The following is a 27,009-nucleotide window of genomic DNA, read 5'->3' on the forward strand; positions in this document are numbered from 1 at the left end:
CCCTCTTCTGATGGTAAGTAATGGCTGCTGGGCAGTTGGAGAATGTGTAGAGCTAAAAATAGCAGCTTAACAAATGAATAAGTAGCTGCTCCCGTGACTCAGTTCTAAAGATTAGCCAGTCTACTTCAGTCGTTTTAAAGGAAAGACTTGTGAATCTAAAAGCCAAAGAATAAACATGTTTATATGTTCTTGCTCACCTGCTCGCTGCCCAGCGTCCCCATCCCTATTCCCTGCACTCTGCCTCCAAACAGGGGGCTGCTGGTCTCGCTGTCCACGCCTCCCAGCCCTCCGTCAGGGGACTCCAGCACCGTGCCCACATGGTTCATGGTGGCATGGGGGTTGGAGATAACAGTGGAGTTCTTCATGTTTTCAGCCGTGGTGACGGGAGCCTGTTTACTGGGCTTCCCACCAAACAACCTGGTGGAAAAGCAGAGAGGGGAGGAAGGGTGAGAACTGGGACTAAAGTACTTGCAGGACTGAAGCAAAGGATGTCATATAATATTCTTTTCATTGCTGTGAATTTTAACAAATCACATCAATTAACAAGAGGCAGAATATAAACATATGAACAATATTTGAATTTCTATAGAGCAAAAGATGCACATTCTGTCTATGTGTAACCTTAATAGAGAGCTATGATATAAAGGTATAATCAATCTATTAGTGTCTACATCTACATGTTTCGTAATGTATGTTGTACATAATAACATATTTTAACACTTGATTATTCCACATAGCTTTTTACTAACAAAGTTTTCAGTTTTCATCTTTTTTGTGTATGAATATAAATTTAAAGCGTATGCTGTTGCAAGCAGAAAGGACATGGGGGTTTGAAAAATAATTAGGATTCATCCTCTAGAGATTGTGGATATTACCAGCAAATTAAACAACAAATTTCATGTAAATATTCATGGCTGTTGTGGATCAAATAAGCGTTGAAGCAGTCTGGCTGAGTTTGCCATCCTTAAGGTCCCGCCGCAAATACGACAATAACACCAGTTATTATTATTATTCTTTATTTTGCAGCCAGAAAAGGTTGAGTCAGTGCTCAGCCGCACACACACACACACACACACACACACACACACACACACACACACACACACACACACACAGAGGGAGAACTCTCTCCTGGTTCTGCTAATCCTGGGTTAGAGTTAAATGGCAGGCTATGACGACTGGAGCCGTGGTGGGCGATAATGGCAGCACACAGTGTCTTTGAAGTGTTATCACTCCCTCACATTAATGAGGGCAGAGCGCTGAGGTAAGACTCAGCTCCCATTACCCAGCACCACACCCTCCCTCCTCCACCCTCCCCCCTGCACCACCAAGGCTGAGGCTTGGCAGCTGATCAGCCCATCTCAAAGCCTGCTTTTCACAATGGCCTGATTTAAACTTACTGAGAGTGTGTGTGTGTGTGTGTGTGTGTGTGTGTGTGTGCTGTATGTGGGTAAATTCAAGCCCATACAAGAAGGCCCCACTTAGTATGGCTCATCAGTTAGCCGTCACTGTGTCTGCAGGGTCACTGACAGTACAAATTATGTTTTCTAAGCTGAGGTACTTAAGTTAATTATGTTAAGTGTGTGCGTGCTCACCTGCGCAGTGTCGGTGAAGAAACCGGCTGTCTTCCAGTCAGAGGAACAGTCGCTGCTCCTCCACTCTGCATCACGACTCCGTTCCTGAGAAGGTCGATGTCAGAGACGCCCTTCTCCCGATCCGTCTGATTGGCCATCAGGCCTCCTGAGCCGTTGGCCTTGGAGATGCTGATTGAGTTTTTCCCGTGAGTCGTGACGGAGAGCACGGCGGCCTCGATGCTGCTGGTGGAGGAGCGGTTTCCGTTGCGGGCGGCTGCTCCCGAGCGGCTGGGTCTCGGCAGGCTGCGGTACTGCAGTGTGGAGCGGGCGCTCATGGGGAGGAAGCCGTCGTCGTGGTGACCCAGCGCCGACCCGCCATCCTGCCCACTGGCCTTTAACCCTCCTGCAAGCGATCGTGCCCCAGACTTGGGCATCTTCCCCAGGGTGGCTGAGCCACTTGTGATGGTGGCGCCGCTGGCAGTAACAATGGTTACCATCCCATGGCCCTGCTTCTTGAAGCCGAAGGTGCTGGTTGGGGTGCGCGAGGTGTGTGAGGTGAGCGTATGTGTCTGGGAGTGGGAGTGGGGGTCCGAAACGGTGTGTGTGAGGGCGTTTGTTGTGGAGGTGCGGCTGGTGGGGATCGATTGTTTCTTCTCATCACCGCTGCTGCGTCCTGCGTCTGATGGCGAGCGGTGAAGACCGTTAGGACGAGGAGAGAGACGACCCTTTTCTGACACTTTGACGTCATCTGTCTTACCTGCAGGGCACACGAGAACGAGACATCAGCGGGGTGTGTACTGTTACATGATTTTACACTCATACTGTAGATCAGTGGTTCCCAAAGTGGGGTCCAGAGACCCCCAGGGGTCATTGAGAGGGTTCCAAGGGGTCCCCAGCAAAAAGGGGAATAACTTATTTTCACTATAATTTCATCTATAAGCAACACAATGACAGAATATATGACTATTTTGGTCATGGGTGTTACACATTCATAATAAAACAAAGCAAAAATCAGTTAAGGGAACCTGGGACAAAACCGTGGTCCGATTTGTGTCAGTTTAGGGGTCCTTTATGCGGAAAAAGTTTGGGAACCACTGCAGTAGATGAACAAGTTGCATCTTTAAAAAAAACGTATTTAATTTCAAAAGTGAGGCGATAAAGAATGATGAGCAGAATACAGGTGTATCAGATAGGATCAAGTGAAGTAAATTGGAAAATTTGTATTTATCTTTTGATATATTTTAACATGTATATATTTGTTTTACTATTATTGGTGGTGGATGTCTGTGTTACCTGAACTGTGGGTCTTGAGGCCACTGGAGCTCATGGAGCCTGTGCTACTGGTGCTTTTAGTCCGAGGGGATGTCACCCCCACCTGAGTGCTCATGCCCCTCCTCCAAGAGCCCGTGTGGGACACGGAGGGGGTCTTCCTCCCCGAGCCGCCCTTGTCCGACTCGTCAGAGACGTCAGAAGGGTTCCGGCGGCTCCACTTGGAGCCTGTCTCCATCCTGCTGACCCCGCAGTCTGACCCGCCGTCTGGCCTCTTCACCTCGTCGCCTGACCAGGCCTGGTGCACCGCTGTGGAGGCCGAGTGCTTCTCTGCATCCGTCACAGGCTGGGAACACACACACACACACACACACACCAAGTAGGTTAGATTTATCACTGCTGAAGAAAGCGTCTTTTAAGTGCCTCCAAAAAGTACTCCATTTTATGACCACAGCCATCACGCTGTGTAATCCCGCCAGCATCCACATTACCATCACCTGAGCAGTTAGTCAGCAAGCTCATTGACCACATCAGGGCCGGAGCAGAAAGAGTTTTCCTCCTTTAGCGTTTTTTGCTGATTTAGCATTGGTGGGCAGCTCATATTTTTGCGAGAGAGACTTGAACTTAAAGTCAAGAAAAGTCAAGAGCCTTTCGAATTGTGACGACATTTAAATATTTTCCTCCAAAGTTGCGTAATTAGTGTGTTTTACAGTAGGTAGCTGCTACAAGACCAGCGCTTGTAGCAGCTTGCCTGCTGCTGTTTATACTTCTGGATCTGGAAGTTTACAAGAAGTTTTTGCTTAATGTCTTGAGGGAGTCAAGTCTCACGTAAGTCTGCCCTCACAACAGAGAAGTCCACTTGAGTCCATGTCTCCTGTGATGACTCTTCTTTATACATGTGGAAATAGTTCCTGATCACCCACAACTTAATTCGTCTTTTTTCACAACTTAAAACGTACTGAAAGTTAGTGCTGAACTTGACATTTCTTTTAACTTTTGTAGCTTTTTTGTAGTTTCTAGCTCACCAGAGTCTTTATTTTTCTAACAGTAAATTACAGCTGTTTGAGGGATGACGGCTGCTTTTAAGTTGATTCTGTAGTTGCCAAGGCAACACTGCAAAAATGCAGCAAGCTGCTCTGCTCACAGAATTTAAAACAGACTTAATCAACCTGCACTGTGTGGCTGCTGTACTGACAGAAAGGCTCCTTTGTTTTTGTTTCTTCAGCACCTCGACTTCATCATGGCGACTGGCTCCACATCAGCCACAATAACGTGAGTCAGCTGACAATATTATCGTCTCAGCGATCACTTTCCTGAAGCGTAGTGGCTCTTTTAATCAGTGTTTAATGATTTGAGGCCAGAGTCAACATCAGCGTTTGTGAGTTCACAGCTGTAGTCTCACATTCTTCTCTGAATGCAGAGGAATGCTGGGACAGACTGGGTTTAGGGAAATGAGGCCGAGTGGAAGGATACGGTTGCATCAGTGTACCACTTTATGCATCTAGTTTAAATTTCTTCAAAACCATTTCACAATGCAATATGAAATTTGGCAAATTAACATTTGTACATTTTCCATTTAATTCACAGAACGAAGGTGAAATGAACTGTTGCTCCGGATAACTCAAATACATCACATACTATCTCTTCTCCTGAACACTATAAACAGGGGCCCACTCAAAGCCACTAAAATACGCCCTAAATAAAGTCACTGATGCTTGTAATAGTGATTATTTGCTAGTAGAAACCGCCAGTTGTTCATGTGGGCATCAAAACACTGACAGCATATCGTGACGTAGTGCAGCGCTGATAACAAGTATTCAATTTGGAGAAAATAAACACAAAATGATGATAAAACAAAATGCATCCTCATCTTTATCTTCTTCTAAATAAGAAAAAAGACCACTGATATCTCCAACTGTTATGACAGAGGTTATTGATGTTATTGCAGACAGAGGAGAGGACAACCACTGGCACAACTACAGCTTGATGGAATTTATTAAAATCTGAACACAGTATTGAATATACTTATTGAATCCAAATCCTTTCCAATCAGCTTTCAACAAACGTCAATCACGTCAGAGCTTAAACTCAAACACGGATATTAACTAAAACCCAACTTTTGTCAGATATATTACGTATTTGCTGTTTAGGTAAATGACTACCAGAGTGTTTTGTACATCACGCTTTTCTAATAAAATATGGAAAGGTTGAGTGAGATTTAATGAATGGAACTTACTATGCCAACCTGGGGCCCAATCATAAAAAAAGATATTCTTCTGAAATATGGTTGTGTGTGTGTGTGTGTGTGTGGTCTTACCTGTGTGTTGAGGCCTTTGCGCTGTGCAGCAGGCGTGTTGGCGTAGGAGGAGATGGAGGAGCTGGTGTTGATGTCATCTGTGTCGATGTTGTCGCTTATGCCACTGCTCACAGAGCTGCTGTCATCCCAGCTGGACACACAGAGAGAGAGAGAGAGAGAGAGGTTCACTTTAGTACTCTTTAAACAATACATCTTTCAGAGTGGAGAGAATGGGGTGGGGGGGGTCCACTTGTTAGATGGAACATGTTTCATTCCTTTCTGAATAGACAGACATTAAATTCACTTAGCAGACGGTCAGCAGAGACACAGCAGTGAGGTGTGATGCTTTTTATACTGTGAACTGCTCTGCATCAGTCAGCTGAACTCTTTAGAGACAAAGATGCTTTTTTCCTGTGTACTTTATTTTAGAAGGACAGCAAGTATGAAGTGCTCTGTCTAGTTGTATTTCTGATAAATGTATGCCTTTGTATGAAAAGAAAAGAGAAGGAAAACTTATTCTATTAACTAATGTGCCAAACGGAACTAAAATAAAAAAAATGGAACCGGCTTCTCTGACTGCCTGGTGATTCTCTTTTTTTTTTCAGCTTGGGTACAAACACACACACACACACACACACACACACACACACGCTGAATGGGGCTGTCTATCATATGAACAAAGGCTTGTCGGAGGGGTGACATCACAGCGTGTGTTTGTGTGTATAAGTGTGTATGTCAGTGTGTCTCTGAGTTGTTCAAACAGACCCATCTGAACAGAGCAAACACGCCGGGAGTTAATACAGGATATCTGTAAATATGTGTGTGTGTGTGTGTGTGTGTGTGTGTGTGTGTGTGTTTGTGTGCATTCACTGGGAGTCTGTGGAGGACAGGAAGCCCTGCCAGTTGGCAAACATTACTCTGAAAGGACCAGAGGGAGGCTGATGGTCTTGGCCAGTGCAGGGTTGGCTGCACACACACACACACACACACACACACACACACACACAGTGGTGTTGTCTGTATTTTCACAGTGGTCAGGGGTCCGTTCACTTAAGACTAATGATGCATAAAAACCTGTCAAGAAAGTCTTTGTATGACAGCACACACACATCGCTTCCTTTCCTATCACGTCAGCCGGGGCTTTAGTTACAGATTACTATAATTATTGATTCTTTTTTTTGCCAATAAATCGATTAACTGTTCGGTCTAAAATCTTCAAATTGTCAAAGGCAACTGTGCTAAACGATATTTGGTGATCAATGATTTACAACAAAGGAAAGCAACAAATTCTCACATTTGAGCAGCTGGAAAGAGATAACCTTTGCTTGATAAATTACTTTATTATTGTGGATTCAACTCACCAACTTATTGTGTAAACACTATAATTAATAATAATCATCACCATATTACCAGCGGGTCTGCAAACAGTTTCAAATTCTTCGTTACTAGTGCCAATACGATAACCTGGTTTATTTGATACTGATACCAAACAATAGTTTGAGCAATATGAACATGTTAAATATTGTGGTAACACAAGCAGCCAAACAAGAACCCTAATTAAATAAAATAAAGTCTAAAATCAACTAAGTTTCCTGAAAAATGAGGAAATATCTCAGAGTGAGTCTAAGCATCTGTGTCCAAGCATTCAAAGCCAACTTTTAATATTTGATGATACAGAAACATCATACTATGTACAAAAAAAACAAAAGCACTGAAGTTAAGCACCCAGCGCATCATATCAGCTCCCATTCACCATTCATCTGTCAAGTTGGATTTTCAGACAAGCAAGAAAACAAGTAAATACAGCGTTCAGCAGCCAACTTGGAAGTCCTGAATGTTTCCCACCAGCAGAACCTGAACACAACATCATAATTATAGCTTTTACAAACTAAACAAAAACAAAGATTGGTGAATGGCATAAATCCCAGATTCAGATCAACCACTAAAAATCTAATCAGCTGGCCATTGGCAGATTTCAAGCCAAACAACCTTGCTAACAACCTGACAAACAGAAACAGAGAGGAAACACAACTTCCTTCTGGATTTACCAGCAGCAGAGCGGAGATACAGAGTTTCAGAGTTGAAAGCATCCTTGAATCCGTGAGCTGAGAGATTAAGAGTGACCACAACCGTCTCAGCTCGTCCGAACAGCCACAGGGGAAAGTCCCCCCCCCCCACACACACACACACACAAACATACATATATACACACACACACACAGAAAATAAAGATATATGGACAGCCATGAAGAAGCAGACACATATATAATCATCATTACTACTTGGTCAAGTTTCCTTGATACACACACACACACATATACATACACACACAAACATACACATGCATCTACCTGGTCAGGGTGCCTGGGTTGCCGTGGGAACCAGAGCGCTGCGGGAAAATGCCAAGCTGGACAGAAAGCTTCATGACTTCATGCCGCTGAGAGAGTTCACAGAGGCAAATGTCTCTCCCACTCCCTCTCTGTCTGCCTCTCTCTCTCTCACACACACACACTGAGCTTTGTCAATGTCTCTCGCCCTCTCTCTCTCGCCCTGGCAGTGTTCCTAGATCGAGCTCCTTTGTCGCTCGTTGCGCTGATGGTTCATCCCTGGGGCACTGTTCGTCTCTCTCTGGACTAACAGAGAGAGAAACTGGGGGGGGGCGAGAAGGGGGAAGGACCTGCCCTGCTGCTGGTAACATGAGCCTCCCCCGGGACTGTTAACCACTTCACTGCTGCAGCCACACCACTAATAGAGCACACGCAAACACACCCCGAGCCCTAAATAAGCCACTTCAGCCTAACAAGAATCAAACGGCAACACAAGTCAAAGCCACATGATCACAGACAAACTCCCCAAAACTGAAGGACAATCCTCGTCCCACTGTTTCTGTCCTGTGTGTTTCCCAGCTATGGTTTGTGTGTATGTGTGTCTGCGTGTGCAAGACTGCAATTTCCCAGACAGATCCACCCTGACTAACTGACAAGCCAGTGCTAATTAGAGATCAGGGCAAGTGGCGTGGCCCAACCCACAGCCTCCTGCTGGCAAAGCAACCCGCCAGTTAAGCACCGACGAGCCCTTTACGGCCAATCACAGGAGACGGTAACTGCTGGCTGCCCGCGGGAGGAAGCGGTGCCAAGCACAGGCCGACAAGGCCGACAACTAATAGATCATCACACTGAGGGGTTGAGGTGAAGTGCTCTTTACAGTACTCTTCCTCTTAAAAGGTCAGTTCACCCAAATCACAAAATAAACTCATTTTCTATTAGGCCTACAGTATCTAGCCATTTAGACCGTTCTGGGGATATTCAGATTCCTGCCTCAAAATTAATAGGCTACAACGGGGGTGAATGGGATTTTGTTTCTGGTGCTTTTTAGATTTTGGGTGAACTGACCCTTTAAATCAGCTGGAGTGTGCAGTTAAAACTTTGAGTGCAAGCACAGACTTCATTTTTCACTCACTAAAGAGGCTTAAAGGCCTGTAAACCAGTCAGAGAGGACAGTAGTGGACAAGGAAAAGTGACCCAAATCAAGACATTCCAGGGAGCAACCTCGCCTCTCGCCGGGTCCCTTTAGAAAGCTTTTCTGTTTTCCTAAAAGCGTCAGAGTTCAGAGGCCAAACCTCCAAAGAGAAGAGCAAAGTGGGGGAGACAAGGGGGCCAATGGAAAGAAAAAGAGCTACCATGTGGGTCAGCCAATAGGAGTGTCTGGAAGTGTCCTGAGAAAAAAGCCGTGGTTGTGTTTGTTTAACTTTACTTGTGTGTGTCCCTTGGGACTGTGGTCGGTCGATGGTTTGGTTGGCCCGGCAGTACTGTAACCCCCCCCTCCTGAAAAACCCATCCAACGCTGGCACATGCACACAGGATCTGTGCCGCAGAAACATACACACAGACATGCGGCCACAACAGAGCCGTTAAGCAGAAGTAAGGGGATTTCCTGTGTTTGAGGGGCGACTACTGGTCCTCATACTGGAGCTGGATCATATAACCCCAAATCTCTGTCTCTGTCCACACAGACAGACAGACAGAGCGGGGGAGGAAGAGGGGAGGTTTTGACTATCTCTCTGACTTTACAGCCCTAAGGGTTGGGGGGGGGGACACAGATGACAGGTGAGGTCTGGTGTCGTGGCTTTATCCCAAACATATCAGCACCATCAGAGACAGGCAAAACACTTGATTCCTATCAGTAAAGATGGTTTGCATAATGGCACAACATGAAAACAGCTTTTTCTTATGGGGCTAGGCCATAACGCAACATTAACGTTTATCAATTTTCAGTGGAATCATATCTTGATGATTTGAGCTTGGTATAGTTTGAAATGTTTTGGTATGTTGATCCAATACCGGATTTTCGGTACTGATATCAAACAATACTTGATGTCTTACTTTGATGGATATTAGGGGTGTAAGAAAAAAATCGATACACTTGAGTATCGCCATATTTTATTTTGCAATACTGTGTCGATTTTCAAAAAGGCAATATCGATTTTTTTTTATTTTACGTTCAAAAATATTCATGTAAGAGAGTGGTTCACGTTTATGTTGTGTTTAAACCCCCTACCGCTAGATGGCTATGCTGAGACACACCACTAGTGTCCTTGCCTAACATTGCCTAGCAGTGCCTGACTTTTTGCTAGAAGCTAACAATGTAACTATGGCTGAACTACTTTACTTTAGCATATAAACTTTTGCTCACTAAGAACCTGGGAACCACAATCCCAAACTGGCAGTTTGATTTTCTGTGTACTGAATTGTTTACCTAAAGTAAACTTCTTTGACTTTTATGAACATCATGTCTGTTTTTAAATTTTAGTTTTTCTAAAATTATTCTTTAAAAACAACCCTAATATATCGCCTTACGCACAGTATCAAAATATATTGCAATATATTGAATCGTGACCCATGTATTGTGATACGTATCGTATCGCTAGATTCTTGCCAGTACACAGCCCTAATGGATATGAATGTTTCTCTGCTATTTTTCATTTTAACAAAAGAAGCCAAACTTCTTAAACTCAAATGTTGACTAAACACAAGCAGCTGTTTAAGAACTTTTCCTCCATAAATTCCTCATCCTCCTTAAATTAAATAAAGTTTTTAAATAAATCAAGGACTATCTGATCAAACAACGTGTGAATCTGAACAGATATGCAATGCCAGCTTTTGATACGTAACAAGTATTGAGGTTTGATATTCAGCCCAAGTGATGGTATGATCATATTGTGTTGTTAAAAAAAAAGCAAATTGTATAAAAACGAAGAACAACAATTCAAACATCCTACAAAATGCAATCACCTAAATAACAGATACAGAGAGAAATTCTGTTTAGTGTTAAAACAGAATGCCACGTGTTCAGACTGGCATAACATTCATATGGAAATTAGGCTACTTAGAGGTGATGTACAGCAACAAAACAGAAAACTAAGGCAGCAGAATAACGCTAAGATCTTCTCACATCAGTATCTGTACTCGCAGCTGGGTTCAAAACTAATTATTTCAGTGTTGTAAGGTGAATTAATACATGCAAGCTCTTAGGTATCTAGATCTGAAGCATGATATGATCACAGGTGTCTTTATTACCTCAACCGGATTGATTTAATGTGATGTTGTTGATGATATTATTCTCATAAAGTGTTAATTAACAGCAGAATAGGGAAAATGTACCAAATCTACACTTGAGAAGCAGAAAATTATTGTAGCCAAAAATCACCAAAACGTGACTACATTTAGGGTTCAAGGTTCAGCTCAAATGTATCTTTTTTTATGATTTTATCAAAAGACAACAGTCAGGACCAAACGGGCATACGTAGTGTGAGGGCGAAAGAGGCAGTGAAGGGGCCGCTGGGACGGGACCCGACACATTCCAGCCCAGGAAATGACACAGCTGTCCCTGCACTGACGAGAAATGACAGGACTGGACAACACACTCAGGAATGTGTCTCTCTCTCTCTCTCCCTCCCTCTCTCGTGTCTAGTCCTATTGTCTCCTGTCTTTGGGAAAACATTTGCTATCTGCACTGAGAGAATTTATCAAAACATTTAGATCCATCTGGCTGCCTGTCTTTCAAACCGATTTCCTCTGACTCGTCTCTTTCTCGCTCTGTTTGATGTGTAAACAAACACTCCCTTAGGTTCAACCAGCGGTCCCGGATCCACGGTAAAAACTCATCACACGCGCGACACGCATCACCGAGCACAGGCACACGACTCCACCGTGCTGCATCTGCTCAAAATTTGCAAAATTTAAGAGACTACTGGGAATTTCTGCGTGGCATTTCTCACGTGTGTGCAGACACACTACTTAAACACATGGCGCATACAAACCAGCCCATTGTCGCCTCAGTGCTAGAATGAAACACAAGGCTGTAACTTCTACCTCTACGTCTGTGGTCTACCACATGAGATCATGGGATCCCGGGGGCCAAATAATAAAAAATTAGTGCAGCTACAACATCAAGGCAAACTTTGGCCAGAATCTGCCCTATTTTATGCTCATCTGGTTTGAAACCTGCTTTATAAGTTTCTCCAGATAACAGATGACGATCCACTTTGAGGAAATAAAACATTTCCAGGAGTTTCCTCTCTTAACGTTGAGCCACTTTGGTTTTTTTCGACTTTGTTCTTTGGTCTATTTTCCACAGATGCTCTCAGTTGCTTCTCCATCTGAATTAAATTTCTTGTCACACAGCATAAAAATGTTGCATTAAATAAAAGTTCATACTTGTTGATGTAGAAGAAGCTGTATGGTACTCTTCAAAATCACTAAACTGCATAATTTTTAGTATGGAAACAAAAACACATTTAGTAATAATGATTTCCAGGTAATAATAGAAAATGTGGATTGGTTACTGACAGTTCGGACAGTTCTTAAGTTCAATATTAATAAGCTGATACAGAATATTTATATGATATGTTAGATAGTACTAAGAGGATTCTTTCCAAACTTAAAGTTATTTCAGGTGAAATAAAATGGGAAAGCAGTGACTTAAGGGTTCAAATCAGAAAATGCAAATGATACAATTTGGGGCTAACAGGACAAAATCTTACCAATATGTTGGTCTGTAGCCTGTTACATTTCAAGAGTCCATGACATTAAATCTCTCTCACATGCAGACTTTTGTCCCGGAGCCTTTCCTGCAGCTGAAACGTGGATAATCAACTTTATCCAGCGACTTTAAAGCTGCAACCTGCACGAACCTGCTGACTCCCCGACTTCCCACCCGCACCTAACCTCACGGAAAATATTAGTCAGGTAAGGTATGTGGGATTAAAACTTACCCTGTGCTGCTGAGTGCTCCACAGACCACTCACTGTAGATTAATTGAAGTCCAACATGCTCTGCTCCTTTGCTCTACTTTCTCCATCTACTGTTTCCTCTTGGTGGCCTGGGTTAGATTCCAGACTGGACCAGAGACATGGGACCGAGCCTCTGCCCTCTGTGCTTCCCTTCCAAAACTGCTGGCTCTGTGGCTAACTCACTTGGCTGAGGCTCATATACTTTGCAATCAAGACTTTCTGGTTGTAAATCCTACCCTCAAACTTTGTCGCATATCAAGTTTTTTTCCCCTCTGTGGGTCAATACCACATCTCACTGCTTTCAGCTGAGTAATACAGCAAATAGATAAGACAAAAAAAACAGAATAACACAAACAAGATTAAACAAATAACATGACAGAACAGTGAGTACAAAGATCAAGAGAGAGCTGTGGATGTTAGAGCAGCAATGTTGGGCATAAAAAGAGAATGTGTGGAAGTAAAAACCCTTATTTACCTGAGTGAGAGCCCCACCCACGTCTGTGTGTGTGTGTGTGTGTGTGTTTCCTGGGGCGAGGCAGGTGTGCTTGTTAAAAGCCCAGAGGAGGGGAAGATGGTCTGCTGAAACAGTATGCATGGCAACGGAAACATCATTTCTCTTAGGATTCTGTCTCTGTTTCTCTATGCTCATAACAAGCTTACTTCTCATCGATTCTTTCTCCTTTTCTTTTCCAATCAAGACTCTCAACCCTAATCAATGCCACCTTCTCCCACATCTATGTGGGAAGCAAATCCCTTCTATATGTGGTTACACATATATATTTGCTTATTACAACTGTTGCTTTTTCTTATGAAACAAAATCTCCCAGTGCCATTAGATTATTCCAACTTTGTTCCAATACAAATCAACCTGTTTCAAAGACTTTCTATACTGTAAAACAAAACTCCCACAGGCATTATATTCTCAGGATTGTACATCATTTCATTCGATACAGAGTTTCTGAAGAAGATTGCTAACTGTCAATTATTATCAGTTAAATGTTTTTTTTGGGGAGGGGGGGAGTTTTTCCTTATCCAAATCAAGGTTTGAAATGACAAGGCAACATTGTATTCTGTATCAATAAAATTGACTTGACTGACTATAGCAAGCTCGTTTGCTCAGTTTCTAATTGGCCAATAAGTTGAAACAGTTCATTCAAAAGACATTTATTTTAATTTATCAACTCCTGTCACATAACTGTCTGTCATAACGGTTCCTCTTTAGTTTGTACTCTGACAGAGGAGAGCTGAATAAAAATTGATGGTGCCAGCTACTTCTGCTTTTTCTATTTTGGACTTGCTGTTTTGTCAAAGGCCAGTGCTGTCAAGACGTCTTGCTATTGGCCAAAGGTGCAAAACTGCAAGACTGTGTCTCTTTTAAAGCTGGTGAGACCTGCCCTTTAAGGCTGAATGCTCAATAATAAAATAGCACTGCTTGCTCACAGAAAACCTTTGTTGATTTGTATTGAAAACATTTCTTTCACTTAAAAAAAAAAGAAGCAAATAATACTAAAATGACCAACATGGAGATTTTTGTATAGGTGAAAGAGCATTCTGCAACAGCTGGGGTATGTGAGTGTGTGTGGGAGAATCCCATTAACGTGGGAACATATTTGACCTTACATCTCGAATCAAACTGCTATAGAACGTGGGTCAGACTGCGCCAGTGTGCCCCAGAACGCCTTCATTACACACACACACACACACACACACACACACACACACACACAACTGAGACCCAGCAGATCTCTGCTTTCAGTATGAACGTGTCTGGGAGGCATTTATAGTATTTAGTATTCTAGGAGAGTCAAATGCTGTGTGAGAGTCTGGATATCTGTGGAATAGTATTTGGTTGCATAAAGTGTGTTGTGAGTGTAAGTGAGTGTAAGTGAGTTAATGTGTGTGTGTGTGTGTGTGTGTGTGTGTGTATGTGTGTGTGTGTATATAAGTGCAAAAGATAAGGGGAGAGCAGACAAAGGAAAGGTGTGGCTGCGTATCTAAAACCACGTTTAACAAATTCTCCTCTCAATGAATGTGAGCTAGATATATATATATATATATATTTATATAAAACAAAATATTTCCTAATTTCCTAAATTGCATCAATTTAATCACGGACAGCACATTATTAGCTGCAGTAAGACTGGAGTTCTTTTTGAAGTTTGAAAAGCTAATTTTCTTACTTTCCTCTTCGATCTGTCGATTACTTTCTGATGCCATTTCCTGGCATGCAGGGTGCTCTCAGTTTACTGTTGTTATCATGGTCCGTTATCATCATGGTAGCCAGGTTTTTGGCTGTTCAACAATAGCCAGCATGCAAAGTAAACAGACATCTACCGGCCTTTAAAACGCAGAAGTAAAACAGAAGTAGAACAGGGGCAGCTCCTAGGCAAGTCTCTATGTCATGTTAGGGTAAGTTGGCATGGCAAGTTGATAAGCAGTGTCAAGCAGTGTGACTTTATGACAAATGTCAAAATGTTCTCACTAAACAAGACAATGTATCCAAACCTTGAGATAATGAATAGTTTATAATTACTACAAAGTTATTATCTTATGTGCACTGCATCGAAACTAAGTAAAATGGTTGATTTCTACCTTTTGAAGGTCTGAGGACAAAAACATGGTTATTAAACTACTCCAGAATTGCATATATTTTTGCAACAATTTCTTTTCTTGCAATCATAACGGAAAAAATATCAGAGGAAAATCATGCAAGTGCACTATCTGACAACCACAGATGGTTTAGGGTTGACTTTTGCCCTGGTGCCACTGGTCTTGGTAACCCAACACTAACTCACCCTGCTCCCCTTTGCCATCATTAACCAAACACCCATGGAAAGTGAAGCCGAGGCCTAACACCAGACTGGGACCCACACGCTGCAGGGTTAGTGTTGGAGAGAAGTCCTGAAACACCAGCTGCGATCAGCACTGACAGGTTAATGTCTCCAAGCAGGGCAGGACTGGGTACAACATGTTTATGGAGGTTTTGGAGGGGGTGTGTGTGTGTGTGTGTGTGTGTGTGTGTGTGTGTGTGTGTGTGTGTGTGTGTGTGTGTGTGTGTGGGGTGTCAAAGTGCAGATGAAGCTGTGTTCCTGTGTGTCTGATTATCATACAAATAGACTCTTGGTTCTTTGGGGAACAAGATCGCTGGCTCATGAAACGACAGGAACAGAGGGAGGAGAGTGATTATTATTACAGTGAGAGCCCGGAGGCAAACCACAACATTCACTCTGGATACCAGGGGAGCAGGTGGAGGTGGGGTTACAGAGAGACAGGCTGGTAGAGGGTGAAACAGGTGGAGGGCCAGGTGTTGTTGGAGAAGAACATCCCTCCTCTACTACCGGAGGCCAACAGGGAACCTGCTCAAGTCCAGACAGGAGAGGCAACATATTGGGGCTTGGGGCATGTGTGTGTGTGTGTGTGTGTGTCTGTCTGTCTGTCTGCCTGTGTGCGTGTGTTTGTGGGCCAACTTGTTTCTGTTCTGTTGCAGGTGGGATTAAAACCTTCCAGTTTTATCAACATCCATTGTACTTGCAGTTGTATAGTGATTCCACATAATGGGGGCAGACAAAATAATCTGAACATGTATCATAATCTATCTATAAATTGTAGGAACTGGTCTGTCTGTCTGAGTGTGTGTGTTATGCGCATATCTCTCGAACCGTTAGTCCATTGACAGGTGTCTTGCTACGGGCACAAGTAAGTGCAGTGCCAAGTTTGACATTGTTTGGATTGGAAATGCAAAAGATATCGTTGGTAAAAGAAGCACACGCTGGCTTTTGCCGCTCTAGCTGTTGGCCGCTCCCCCTCTCACACTGCTCACTGACTGAGCGCATTGACATATATAAAATGGACCAACAGATCTCGTTGCTCTGGACAGAGACCAGTGAAGGATATTAGAAGCACTTTTCCGGTGAGCGCTGAGCGTTACTGCGCAGCCAACTGAGCTCAAAGACATAGATGACGTGAGCAACCTGTCTGAAAGTTGTAAGTCTTCTGGTAGCTGTGCCAAGAGAAATCTCAATCATTCCCAATCTTGCAGAGACGGAGAGTGTAGGTATACGTAAGGAGATAACATAGGCACAGGCTAATTATTGCTAACTAAAATGCTAGTTAACATTAGTAATTAAACTTAAACAGCTAATGTAAGTCCAAACTGCCTGCGAGCTTCTCCTGTACTGTACGGTAATTCCTCTACTGTGCGACAGAAAGTCCCGTGGTTATGACACAATCGTTAGCTTATTTTTATAAAAACCTGCTACAGAGCCATAACGTGAGATACAAGGTAATGGAGCCTTTTATACATTGTCGTGTTTCTTTAGAAATAAACAATGGACAAATAGAGTCTTTAAACGCTTCAGAGGTAAAGTTATTCGCTGTCAAAGTGGCGCCAAAATGAATGGCTGTCAATGCAACGCTAACGGCGGGTGATGGCTTGTTAGCATCAAAATGGCGCCATAGGAGCTATCCCCTTGACTGAGCTCAGCGCAGGACCAGACACAGAGAGGGTCGAAGAAAGCAGCGGAGCTTTGGCAGCTAAAATGTGAAATACACCTCAGACCCACAAAAATGTGCAAAGTAGCACAACTTTGGACTATCTTTGACTTTGAATAAACAAACGACAATTTGTTACAGCCTTTGACTCTTTTCCTGCATTTATATCTATTAAATTGCTGTGAGCTGGCAGAACATAACGTAATCTCTGAGATTATTCCTTCACATCTCAGAGTTGAACCGGGCAGACACATCACCCTGGGTCGGGTTAATTAAGTCTACTGCTAACTTACAACACTAATAACATTACCGTCGCCAAAATACCCCCGCAAATCAAATCCCCTACTTCACCGTCAAGCCACTAAACCTGTACGGAAATTAAAACCTCTTTCTCTCCACACACACACACACACACAAATGGTCCGGTTCTGGTGGTTGATGAATGCAGATATGTGCTGATTAGCTCTCATAACAGGCCAGGTGGGTAGCGCACTGCCATGAGTCCATGACGCTAATGTCTGATTACTCCACATTTTCATTGTGATATTTTGTGATTACATTCTGAATCTGCCCCGTTCTCTGTCAGGTAAATACAGTAGTAGGTAGGCCTACAATATCTTCCTCTGATGTAGACATAGCCTACACTATAAGTCAGTAGTAGGCTATAGGCTACAGTGGAGTTGCATATTAAGTGGTTTGGGGGTCCTTCTGTCAGTAATTTTGTGGTACAATTTGGTTTTGAAGCATTCTAAAAGCAGCAATATCACAGGCCAAGCAATCGCCCGTTCCAAACAGGCACATTTTTAATGGGCTCTGTACTAGTAATAATAAAATTTAAGAAAGTCAAAGGTCAGGACTTTAACTTTGAAGTAACTTAAGGTTAGAACGGTCGCAGCGCTGCCTGGAAGGAGACTTTGGGGAATTAAAACACCATCGAGCAGGACGGTTTAAGCAATAGATCTATGAGTTTGAGTTTATCAGGTGCCAAAAGACTGCACAATGGCTTAATAGTGGGCGAAGGGATTTTACAATTCTGGAAAGTTATCACAGTAGAATTACACAATTCACATTACAAAGTAATCTACCAGGAATGTGGTGCTTGCATGTATTTGATTGGCCAATGCAGAAGGTTGCCGAATGACACCACTCTGCGGTAAATGTTCTAGTTTCAGGTTGTTGTTTTTTTTGCCAGAGGATCATTGAACTAAATAAGGAGGCTGGGTTTTATATGCAGTGCTAATGGACTTAAAAGACTAGTGTTGCGAGGCTTAGTACCACAAAGGCAAGGCATGCCAAGTTTACTCGGGTTTATTTGCCTTTGAAACTCCAAGGCAATTTAAAGGACTTTACAAAAGGCTTTAAATCTACAATTAAAAGATAACGAGAAGGACAATTAAAAGGTATTAGAGTGAGTTACAGCTGTCTTAGTGTTTTAACAGACCCCTGCTGATGGAAGGTGTATCTGTCAGTGGAACAATACTGTTTATACTGTAAGAAGCGAGTCTCTCTTTGGCATATTCTGTGTTGTCAAGTATGTTTTATGACATTAAGTAATTCTGCTGTTTTCTCTTTAATTTGTTGTACTGATATCTCTGGTACAACAAATGAATGATGATTGGACTACTTGGAGCTCGATTGCGTGTCTCATGTTGATTTAAAACCTCTCGTGTTGAGCTGCTTATTGTCAGACCTCTTGGAATCAGCCTTTACCCAACATGACCCACCTTTGTTACAGTGCTACTTGCATTCACATGGTTAGGTCTATCGCCTTGAGGTTGTGTGTTTATTTTTAGGGGTCCAAGCCCGAGTCTGGAAGAACCGGCGGTAGCAAGAGCTTGTTTTTCTAAGGATTATTATTTTTCTTCTCCGCCTAAAACTCCGACTACAGCCTAAACCATATATGGGGGAAAATATATTTTCAGGACTGGTCCAAAACTCCACAAGGTCCTCAGACAAAAAAACTTCCACCACTAGGTGGCGCTATAGCAGAGATACACGTTTGGCCCTATAACTCCCAAACCGTACATCACACATTAAAAATACACATATCCACGCGTTCCCTGGATCCAGCTGAATCTCCTGATATAGGCCACGCCCATTTTTGCCTATCACAATTTCTCTAAAACCTACTTTTTCGATCTCCTCCTAGACCGGGCGACCGATTGGCACGAAATTTGGCAGGTAATATCTCCAGATGGGCCTGACAAAAAGTTAATAAAAAGAATTTTGATAGGATAAAAATTTTGCATATTACGCACAAACAAATTTGTGTAGCCAACTATGAAAACACCAACTTTGCCATATCTCAAATTTGCGGGAACCAATCACAAACTGAGTAGTTTGTTTTTAATTTAAATGTCTGGAAGAGCTTAGTAATGAAATTGTCCAATCATATTTTAGTTAGCTTTTTGTAAATATATATAAATGTAACTGATTGTGTCAATTGGGCTTATGTATGGTCTGGTGTCGGTCGCAGGCCCCTAAATCGAATCCAAATCGTATCGTGGCAGGCTTTGTGATATCAGTAAATATTGTTTCGTTGTCCTAAGAATCAATATAATATTGTATCGTGATAAAACTTTGATTTGCACCCCTACTGTTATTATATACACTATATATACTATAATTCATTATCTTGCTTGTTTTCTTTTCATGCAGCACATTCTTCTTTTCTTCAAACTTCTTCTGAAAGAAGGGACTGTACCAGCAAGTAAATGTAGAGAACAGGGAAATAAACCATTCACACAAATGTGTAAAACATTACTAGGGTCCTTTATCATCCTGCCACCTCGTTTTCATGTGAAAGCATCAGTCAGCAGCCCGAAACTGAGTAGTTTATGTGGTGCTCTCTTCTCTTGTCTGTGCAACATTCCCCTTTGGACGCCTCAGCAAGAAGGGAGGAGATGCGGGGGGTGTCTCTTTAACACTCACCGCTACAGTGGTTTCACACCACAGAGACATCTCCTTTGTCTGCTTTAACAATGAGAATTCAAATCTGAAGACAGGCGGTTATGGATTGCTTCCTCTTTCTCCTGCTGCAGAGATAAATGACAGGGATAAGCATGCTCACACACACACATACACACGTACACAGAGCTCCTGGTCTCTATTGTTTCTACTTATTTACTCTGCCTCGCAGGGCCTGTTGTCCCATGAGTCAGTGTGTTCTGCTGCTGGTTTCCACCAACTGCTTTACATACATTTGACAGTTAGTAAAACTAGTTCTTGCACTTCCAACAGGGGCTGCAGATCAGCAGCACTGATCAGCGTGAACTGCCACATCAGTCACTAACTCAGTTGATGTGATGGTAGGGCTGCTCGATTATGGGGGGAAAGAAATCACAATAACGATTAGTTTGGTCTATATTGAAGTCATGATTTAGCACGATTACTCATTGACTTTTGGAAAGATGTTGCAATCATGAAACTTAAAAAACAGATAAACAGTTAAAAATTTAACTGTGAAAACACCTTGAACTGTGACATTTCCCTAAATACTTTTCCCATTGAACTTTTGTTCTCCCATTCAGAACACAAGACAAAATAAGAGTTTACTCTTATTGCACAGCCCTATGAGATGCCGCTTAACGCTGTGTTTTTCTAGTTGCATCCTTTGTGCTCCTCATTAGTGCAGGTTTGGTCTGATCTGGAGGGTTTTAGCGTGAAGGCGTAACAGTTTTAGGAACACTCTTAACTGTGAACCTCGACCCTTTTGAAGCCTGTGACCTATCGTCCAGGGGTCACAGGGTTTTTTGCCCCAATGCCACGGAGAAACCTAACACCTTTCCCCCACCCCCACACTTCCCCACCAGCTCTGAGAGGCTCGGCTGCATCCCAAACCAGAAGACGTAAAAAGGCCTTTGAACTAGGGGTGGGGGGGTGGGGGGGAAATCGATACAGCATAGTATAGCAATATTTTCCGTGGCAATACTGTATCTATACACAGACGCCAATTATCAATCTATTATTATATGTTTATCTGCTTGACAATCCCATTTGCAGCAATATAATTGAAGAGAGATGAACAAACAGAAATGTATTTTTTTTTAGATAAAACAGATGTTGACTAAGTTTCCTTTTGAGGACATCATTTGAAACTGGGAAAAATTTTGGAAAAAAATCTCAATAATATCGTATTGTGACATAAGTATCGTGACAATATCGTATCATGACATAAGTATCGTGATAATATCGTATCGTGACATAAGTATCGTGATAATCTCGTGTCGTGATAATATCGTATCGTGAGGCCTCAGGTGATTCCCTCCCCTAATTTAAACTATAGCATGTTTATAGATGGGTCACACACACCTAGAGAGCAAATACAGACCGCACACACCTCTGAGCTCAGAACCTCTGACACTCACGAACTACAAAAAGTAGGAAATGTGCAGAGAAAGGTGCTCACCCCCCTCCACCTCCCCAAACTGCACCATTAACCCCCGTCTCATGTATTAAATTAGGTTCATCTTTTACAACAGAAAACCAGTCACCCTTCTTTACCCTCCAGCTGCACTTGCTTCCGCTTGTTATGCTAATGCATTTTTATCTGCCGCTTCCCCCTCTCCTAATTAATCCCAAAGTAAAAGCAGTAAGCGCATTTATCAGACATTCCTTCAGGGGGGAGGAGGTGTGGTCGGGAGGAGGGGAGTCACCTCATCCCCTCTTAATGTTAAAACTCTTTCCTTGCCCTTCTCTTTAATCATATGAAAGAAATAATGAAGCTGACTGAAGATCATGAGGGAAGAAATGTGAAGTTTGTGGAGAAGCATAACATCTGCCTACATGGGTCAATTAAACCTCACACGGAAACATGAAAGCAAAAAAAAAAATCCAACGGAAAAAAAAAAAAAAAAGAGGAATCCCCCAACTTTTATCATTTAATGGCTTTGCAGTTTCTTCCACTCGCTGCAGTCTCTAATCAAAACAAGCGAGAGGAAAATGAAAGGTGATAGGAGAGCCAAAGTCCTGCACGGTAAGAGAGAAAGAAAGAAGGTGAGAGGAAAGGTGAGTCCAGGGACAGTTTGTGTTAAGCCCCACCTAAAGGCTGGGAGAGTTTAATGTGAAGGACTGCGGGTAAAAGGCAGCGAGAGGGCAAAGGTCAAAAGTCTGGAGGACAGGAAATTAGCCACACCTGAGGATTTACGGAAAAAGGCAGCTTGAAGCACTCAAGACTACAACAAAACACACCGGCATGTCTGTCTGTGTGTAAACAGTTTCAAACCGATAAAAGACTTCAAAGCTTTTGTTTCACATGACGAATATTTCTCGAAATAAAGCACAAGAAACTGGTACATTTCTGTTCAATAAAAGCTTCCATTTGATGATATATTGAGGAGACCAGTCATTCCTTTGTCTCACCCAGCCGCTCACTCATTTATTTATTCTTCCAACCAGCAGTCCATCTTCATATCAAGCTTATCCCCCCCCCCTCTCTCTCTCTCTCTTTCTTTTCTTCCCCACCATCCATCTCCATCGTGCAACATGGTGGGGCTTTGCTTGGCCTTCATCCATTTCCGTCTGTCAATTAGCCAGGAACCAAATCCCTCTCCATCTCTGTGACAGGACAAAGACGGCAGCATTACACAGAATCCCTCACGCTGACACGGGGCACTCTGGAAAGTCCCACTGATACACAAATGCTTAATCTTCTCACTTTATTACATGCTGTGGCCAATATATCCAAGATTATACCAACAAAAATGCACGTGTCTCACTGCTGTTCTCCAACATTTCGGATCAGTCGGTGTGTCAGCAGTGTGGTGTATTGTACAAAGCTCAGTTATATCACATCCTGTAGTAATGGTACAAGTCTGAGCAAAACCTCTGCAATATCATTCTGTGAAATACAGAGATGCATATTATTTTATGAAGATATTAAGCAATCGACAGGATATCATGGTGTTTTAGCGGTTTCTCAGTTTTCCATTTGTTTCAATGCTCTATACACCGCCTGCTCAAGATATTGTGTGTTAGCTCCATTTTAAGTGCAAATCTGCGACATTAAACCTTTTCATGACTTCCATCTACATCCATAAACACACCATTTCAAACCCCCAAGTATGTCAACCAAGGCAGGTGGCACCAAAGGAAGACTTAACAGAATTTAAACTTCCAGGAAACAAGACAGTGTGATAAAAATAATTAAATAATTAAATTCTTTTTTCTCCACTGACAGGAGCAGAAAACAGACAGGAAGCATTACAACCACCTGACATGCCTACAACGTCATTGGATAACAATGTTTACTGTCTATGCCTAAACTCCCACAACTGAACAAACACACCAAGTTCAGCATGTTTAATAGGAGGCGAATAAAGGTATTCTGGGAAATGTAGGTAATCAGTAGAAGTACTGTAGTTCAATACATTGGAATCTGGTGTGTTTAAAAAAAAAAACTGCAATTCCCATTGAAGGTAAACTGGTAAAAATAAGTCACTTATGAGTAAAAAGGTCCGTAGAAATTAAAATGTGCTGTATCTTTGCAGGCTCGCACTGCCTGCGCACTGAAAGGAAGGCATCGAATGACACATTTGTGCCTGTTACTCCTCTGAGTGTGGACCAGTTTACTTTCTAAATTGAATTAGTAGAGATGGACAAAGCAAGCTGAGGGAAATTGGTTACTCCAAAAAGTAAACCGCAACACCGAATCAAAACATTACTCCTGAAACTAACTGAACATCACACAGATGGGTCATTTCAAAGTGTAAGAGAATAAGCAGGTGACATTTCCCTTTAGGATGTTTCTGACTTACCTGTCAGCATCTCCCTGTCCTGACGACGCATTTCGGTGGAGTGTCTCTCGGACGGCGGCCATGCTATCGGGCAGGCGGTTCAGGCGCCGCGTGTACAGACCCAAACCTCCATCAGTCATATAACTGCAAAACACAACAAAGCACGTTAGATATCGTGACCATAAAGCAATTCTAAGGCACACAATGAAAGGGCTCAGAGAGGATGATTTGAAGTTGTGCAGTACCACACTTTGTCTAAGACCTTGGCCACAGTTAACACACTCTTCTTTTACTTCTTCTCAGAGCTGCTTTAGTTGTGAATAGATCAGGAGAAACCCACATCCATCTAGTTTTCCAGTCGAAGCAAAGCTCTCATTAATCAGGGCCAAATGTTTGGCAAAGAGCTCCCTAACAAACACCGAAGACAGCAAACTATCGGACTGAGGACACATTTCTCTCATGTGGCCAGTGGTAAACAACAGTGGTCTGTAAAAGAAGTGGCAGCTCAGTAGACAGAGGATGAGTCTGTTCTTTATTCCCACAACGAGGATATCGCCATTCATCACATCTACTCCGGGCTGGGATATTATGATTGACTGAGTAGCTGAACATTATTTTAAAAAAAAGCTAAAAATACACTATATGTGTGTAAGTGCAGGCTTCCCTTCATTTCATAACGGAAAATTACATTTGAATGGACTCGATTTATTGGTTGTTGGAGTCAGAGACTGGCCGTTAGCAGCAGTTACAGTCTGAAGCAGATGCTGAGGCCCTGAACACTTAAAACAAACATTCCCATTCAAACTAAAACAACACCAACTAATTCCCCAAACATTTACTCGTGGAGGAGATTCTTAATGGAACTAAATATTGACTCATTTAACCCAGGTGTAATTTAATGAAATGTTTGCTGATTTAAAGTTGAGGCTGGACCGTTTAGACAGTGAATGCTTTCTGTGTGGGGCTGTGATGACTCTGTTTCGGCAGTTGAGCGAGTAGAAAAATAAGCCCAGCAAGAGTTCAACCACTAAAACACTTTCTGTGTTATCTCTGTGTGGATCTCAGCAAGAGGCAAATGAGCACACACGCACGCACGCACGCACGCACACACATTTATACCTACATGTATATACAGTATACACAGAGTACAGTGTTTCTTATACACAGAGCTCCTTTGTGTAACCTGCAGTCAAACTGAATCAGCATCTGAGCTGCGAGACAGAAACTGCAACGGCAACCAGAAGTCACTCAGCAGAGAGCAAACCTGCGCAGATGCTGAACAAACTGCGGCCTTTACAGTGTTTACAGCTGTAAGTATGGTTATGAATTGGCCACTTGAGTGCACAAAACCAGCTGCTGCTGAAAATAAGGTTGATGAGAGCCGAGTCTGCAGGCAGGAAAACCAAAACACTGCGCTGAAAGAGCCTAATACGTCCTGCAGAGCTGTGGGGAACTGCAGCGATGGGTAACAATTCACTGTGGTGATATAAAACAGATATAAAGTACACTGGGACTGATTTGTTGTACCCAACAGCATGTGCATACAGTTTTAGCAGCAAACCTGAAAGTACCAGATGTTGTACTTTCTCACCAGAACATGAATGCAGTATAAGGATTGTGCCCACTCTCTCAGGTCATTTGGTAGCCGTCTGCTAACCATTACCCAGAGTCCAAACTAAACAAGGAGATTCAGCATTTTGTTACCATGCACCAAAGAGCTGGAACAAACATCCAGCAGAAAGAGGACCTGCCTGATTTTGACTCCCTTTAAATCCAGATTAAAAACTTTAGTATTCTCAGCTGCTTTTATGAATCATAGGTATTCATCAGTTATTACCAAAATTGTTTATATCATTTATTTGTGTTCTTATGTCTAATGCTGTATTTATTATATGTTTTTAAGGTATTATGTCACGCATTTGAAATTGCTTTTAAGATAAGAAATCATGAATCCATTCCTGACTACCACTAAAGCTAAATCAAAGGATCCATGGACCACCAAATCAATACCTATGTTTTTTTAAGATTCACACAATCAATCAGACAGATGAAGCAATGAAAACATAATTTCCTGCACTTATATAAGATTTCTGGTGACGCAGATTTTCACAATAAGAGAGACAAAGTAGACGGGTGAACAATGGTGGGATACAACTCTGACAGAGGATCCACTCTGAGGGGGGTTAGCTGCCAATTAGTGGAAGCATCCATCATCCCAAAGCAAAGTCACCTTGAGGATAGTTAGTCAGTCAGTCAGTCAGTCAGTCAGTCACACACACACACACACACACACACACACACACACGCGTGCGCGCACGCACACGCACACACAAACCCTTAGACATATTAATTCTTCACACTAATGAGTAACTGAGACTCCCTGTCCAGTTTCAGATGCCTGTTAACCTGCAACCTTCTGCAGCAGGAGAAACGTGTCCAAACAAGAGAGTTTATGGGCTGAACTGGAGCAGCCAGGTAGAGTTGACACAGCCAGGCGTGCAAATAACAGAAGCAAAAGTTCTTGAGTAAATTAACCTGCAGAAATATTCTTATATATTATACTTACTAAAAGAATGCACGCACTGTGGAACTGACAGGAGGAAATTCACAAATTGTCACGCTCTTGAAAAAAACAATTGCCTCTAGAGCTTCTGATGTTTTGACTAGAATAGTTTGAAACACTCTGACGTACCTTTCTGCCTCAAACATGGTAACACAGTCAGTCCAAAGCAAAATTAACACGTCCAGGTGAGGGTTGTTCCCCTTTTGATAAAGAATCTCCTGATCAAGGGTGTCCGTTTTCAACCGTCTGGCTACTGTCTGTTATCAGGTCTAAACCTGTGTGCGAGATCTGCTGTTGTGTAAATAATTTCACCAGGTGAGAGCGTGTTTGATCATAGTGATATCAGAAGTGAGTGAGCAGTATCAGTGAACTCTCCACGTATAGATTATGTGTCCATGTGCAGCCTATGCGTGTGTGAGAGTGTGTGTTGCTCTGTGGGAGCTCAGTGTTGGTATGCAGCCTCTCTCTCCTCAGCTCCACATGCTTTCCCCCCCCCTGGAAGGAGGTTGGGTCTGTCTGCGAAAGGTGGAGGAGGGATGGGAGGGAAGGGGAGGAAGGGAGGGAAGGGGGAGTGCAGAGGGGCAACATACCCCCGAGCCGAGGAGGTGGTGAGGGAAGGGGGGGGGGGTGTCTTGTCTCAAAGGGCCAGGGAAGCCAAAAGAAAAAATAGAGGTGGGGGGTTGGAGATTGGAGAAAACCGATGCAGATACTAAATGTGGTGTCAGCAGTCATGTTGTCTGTGTTGTAACACTCAGAGATTACTAAATAAATGGACTATCAGGACAGATAGA

At 42.7% G+C, this 27,009-nt stretch overlaps 1 protein-coding gene across 7 annotated transcripts in view; it reads right to left on the minus strand.

The window, feature by feature from the left end:
* Positions 1 to 27,009, minus strand: part of nav2a (neuron navigator 2a) — a 251,632-nt gene that overhangs the window by 29,206 nt on the left and 195,417 nt on the right. For all 7 annotated transcript variants that reach the window (XM_078253816.1, XM_078253792.1, XM_078253800.1 and 4 more), the window contains 5 exons: positions 23,677 to 23,799; positions 5,161 to 5,290; positions 2,868 to 3,189; positions 1,596 to 2,331; positions 198 to 417 (listed from right to left, as the gene is read on the minus strand). In XM_078253816.1, the coding sequence (XP_078109942.1) occupies positions 198 to 417; positions 1,596 to 2,331; positions 2,868 to 3,189; positions 5,161 to 5,290; positions 23,677 to 23,799 (1,531 nt within the window). The remainder of the gene's footprint in view (positions 1 to 197; positions 418 to 1,595; positions 2,332 to 2,867; positions 3,190 to 5,160; positions 5,291 to 23,676; positions 23,800 to 27,009) is intronic.

The sequence above is a fragment of the Sander vitreus genome, chromosome 1, assembly GCF_031162955.1.
Source record: "Sander vitreus isolate 19-12246 chromosome 1, sanVit1, whole genome shotgun sequence".
In the NCBI taxonomy this organism is placed as follows: domain Eukaryota; kingdom Metazoa; phylum Chordata; class Actinopteri; order Perciformes; family Percidae; genus Sander; species Sander vitreus.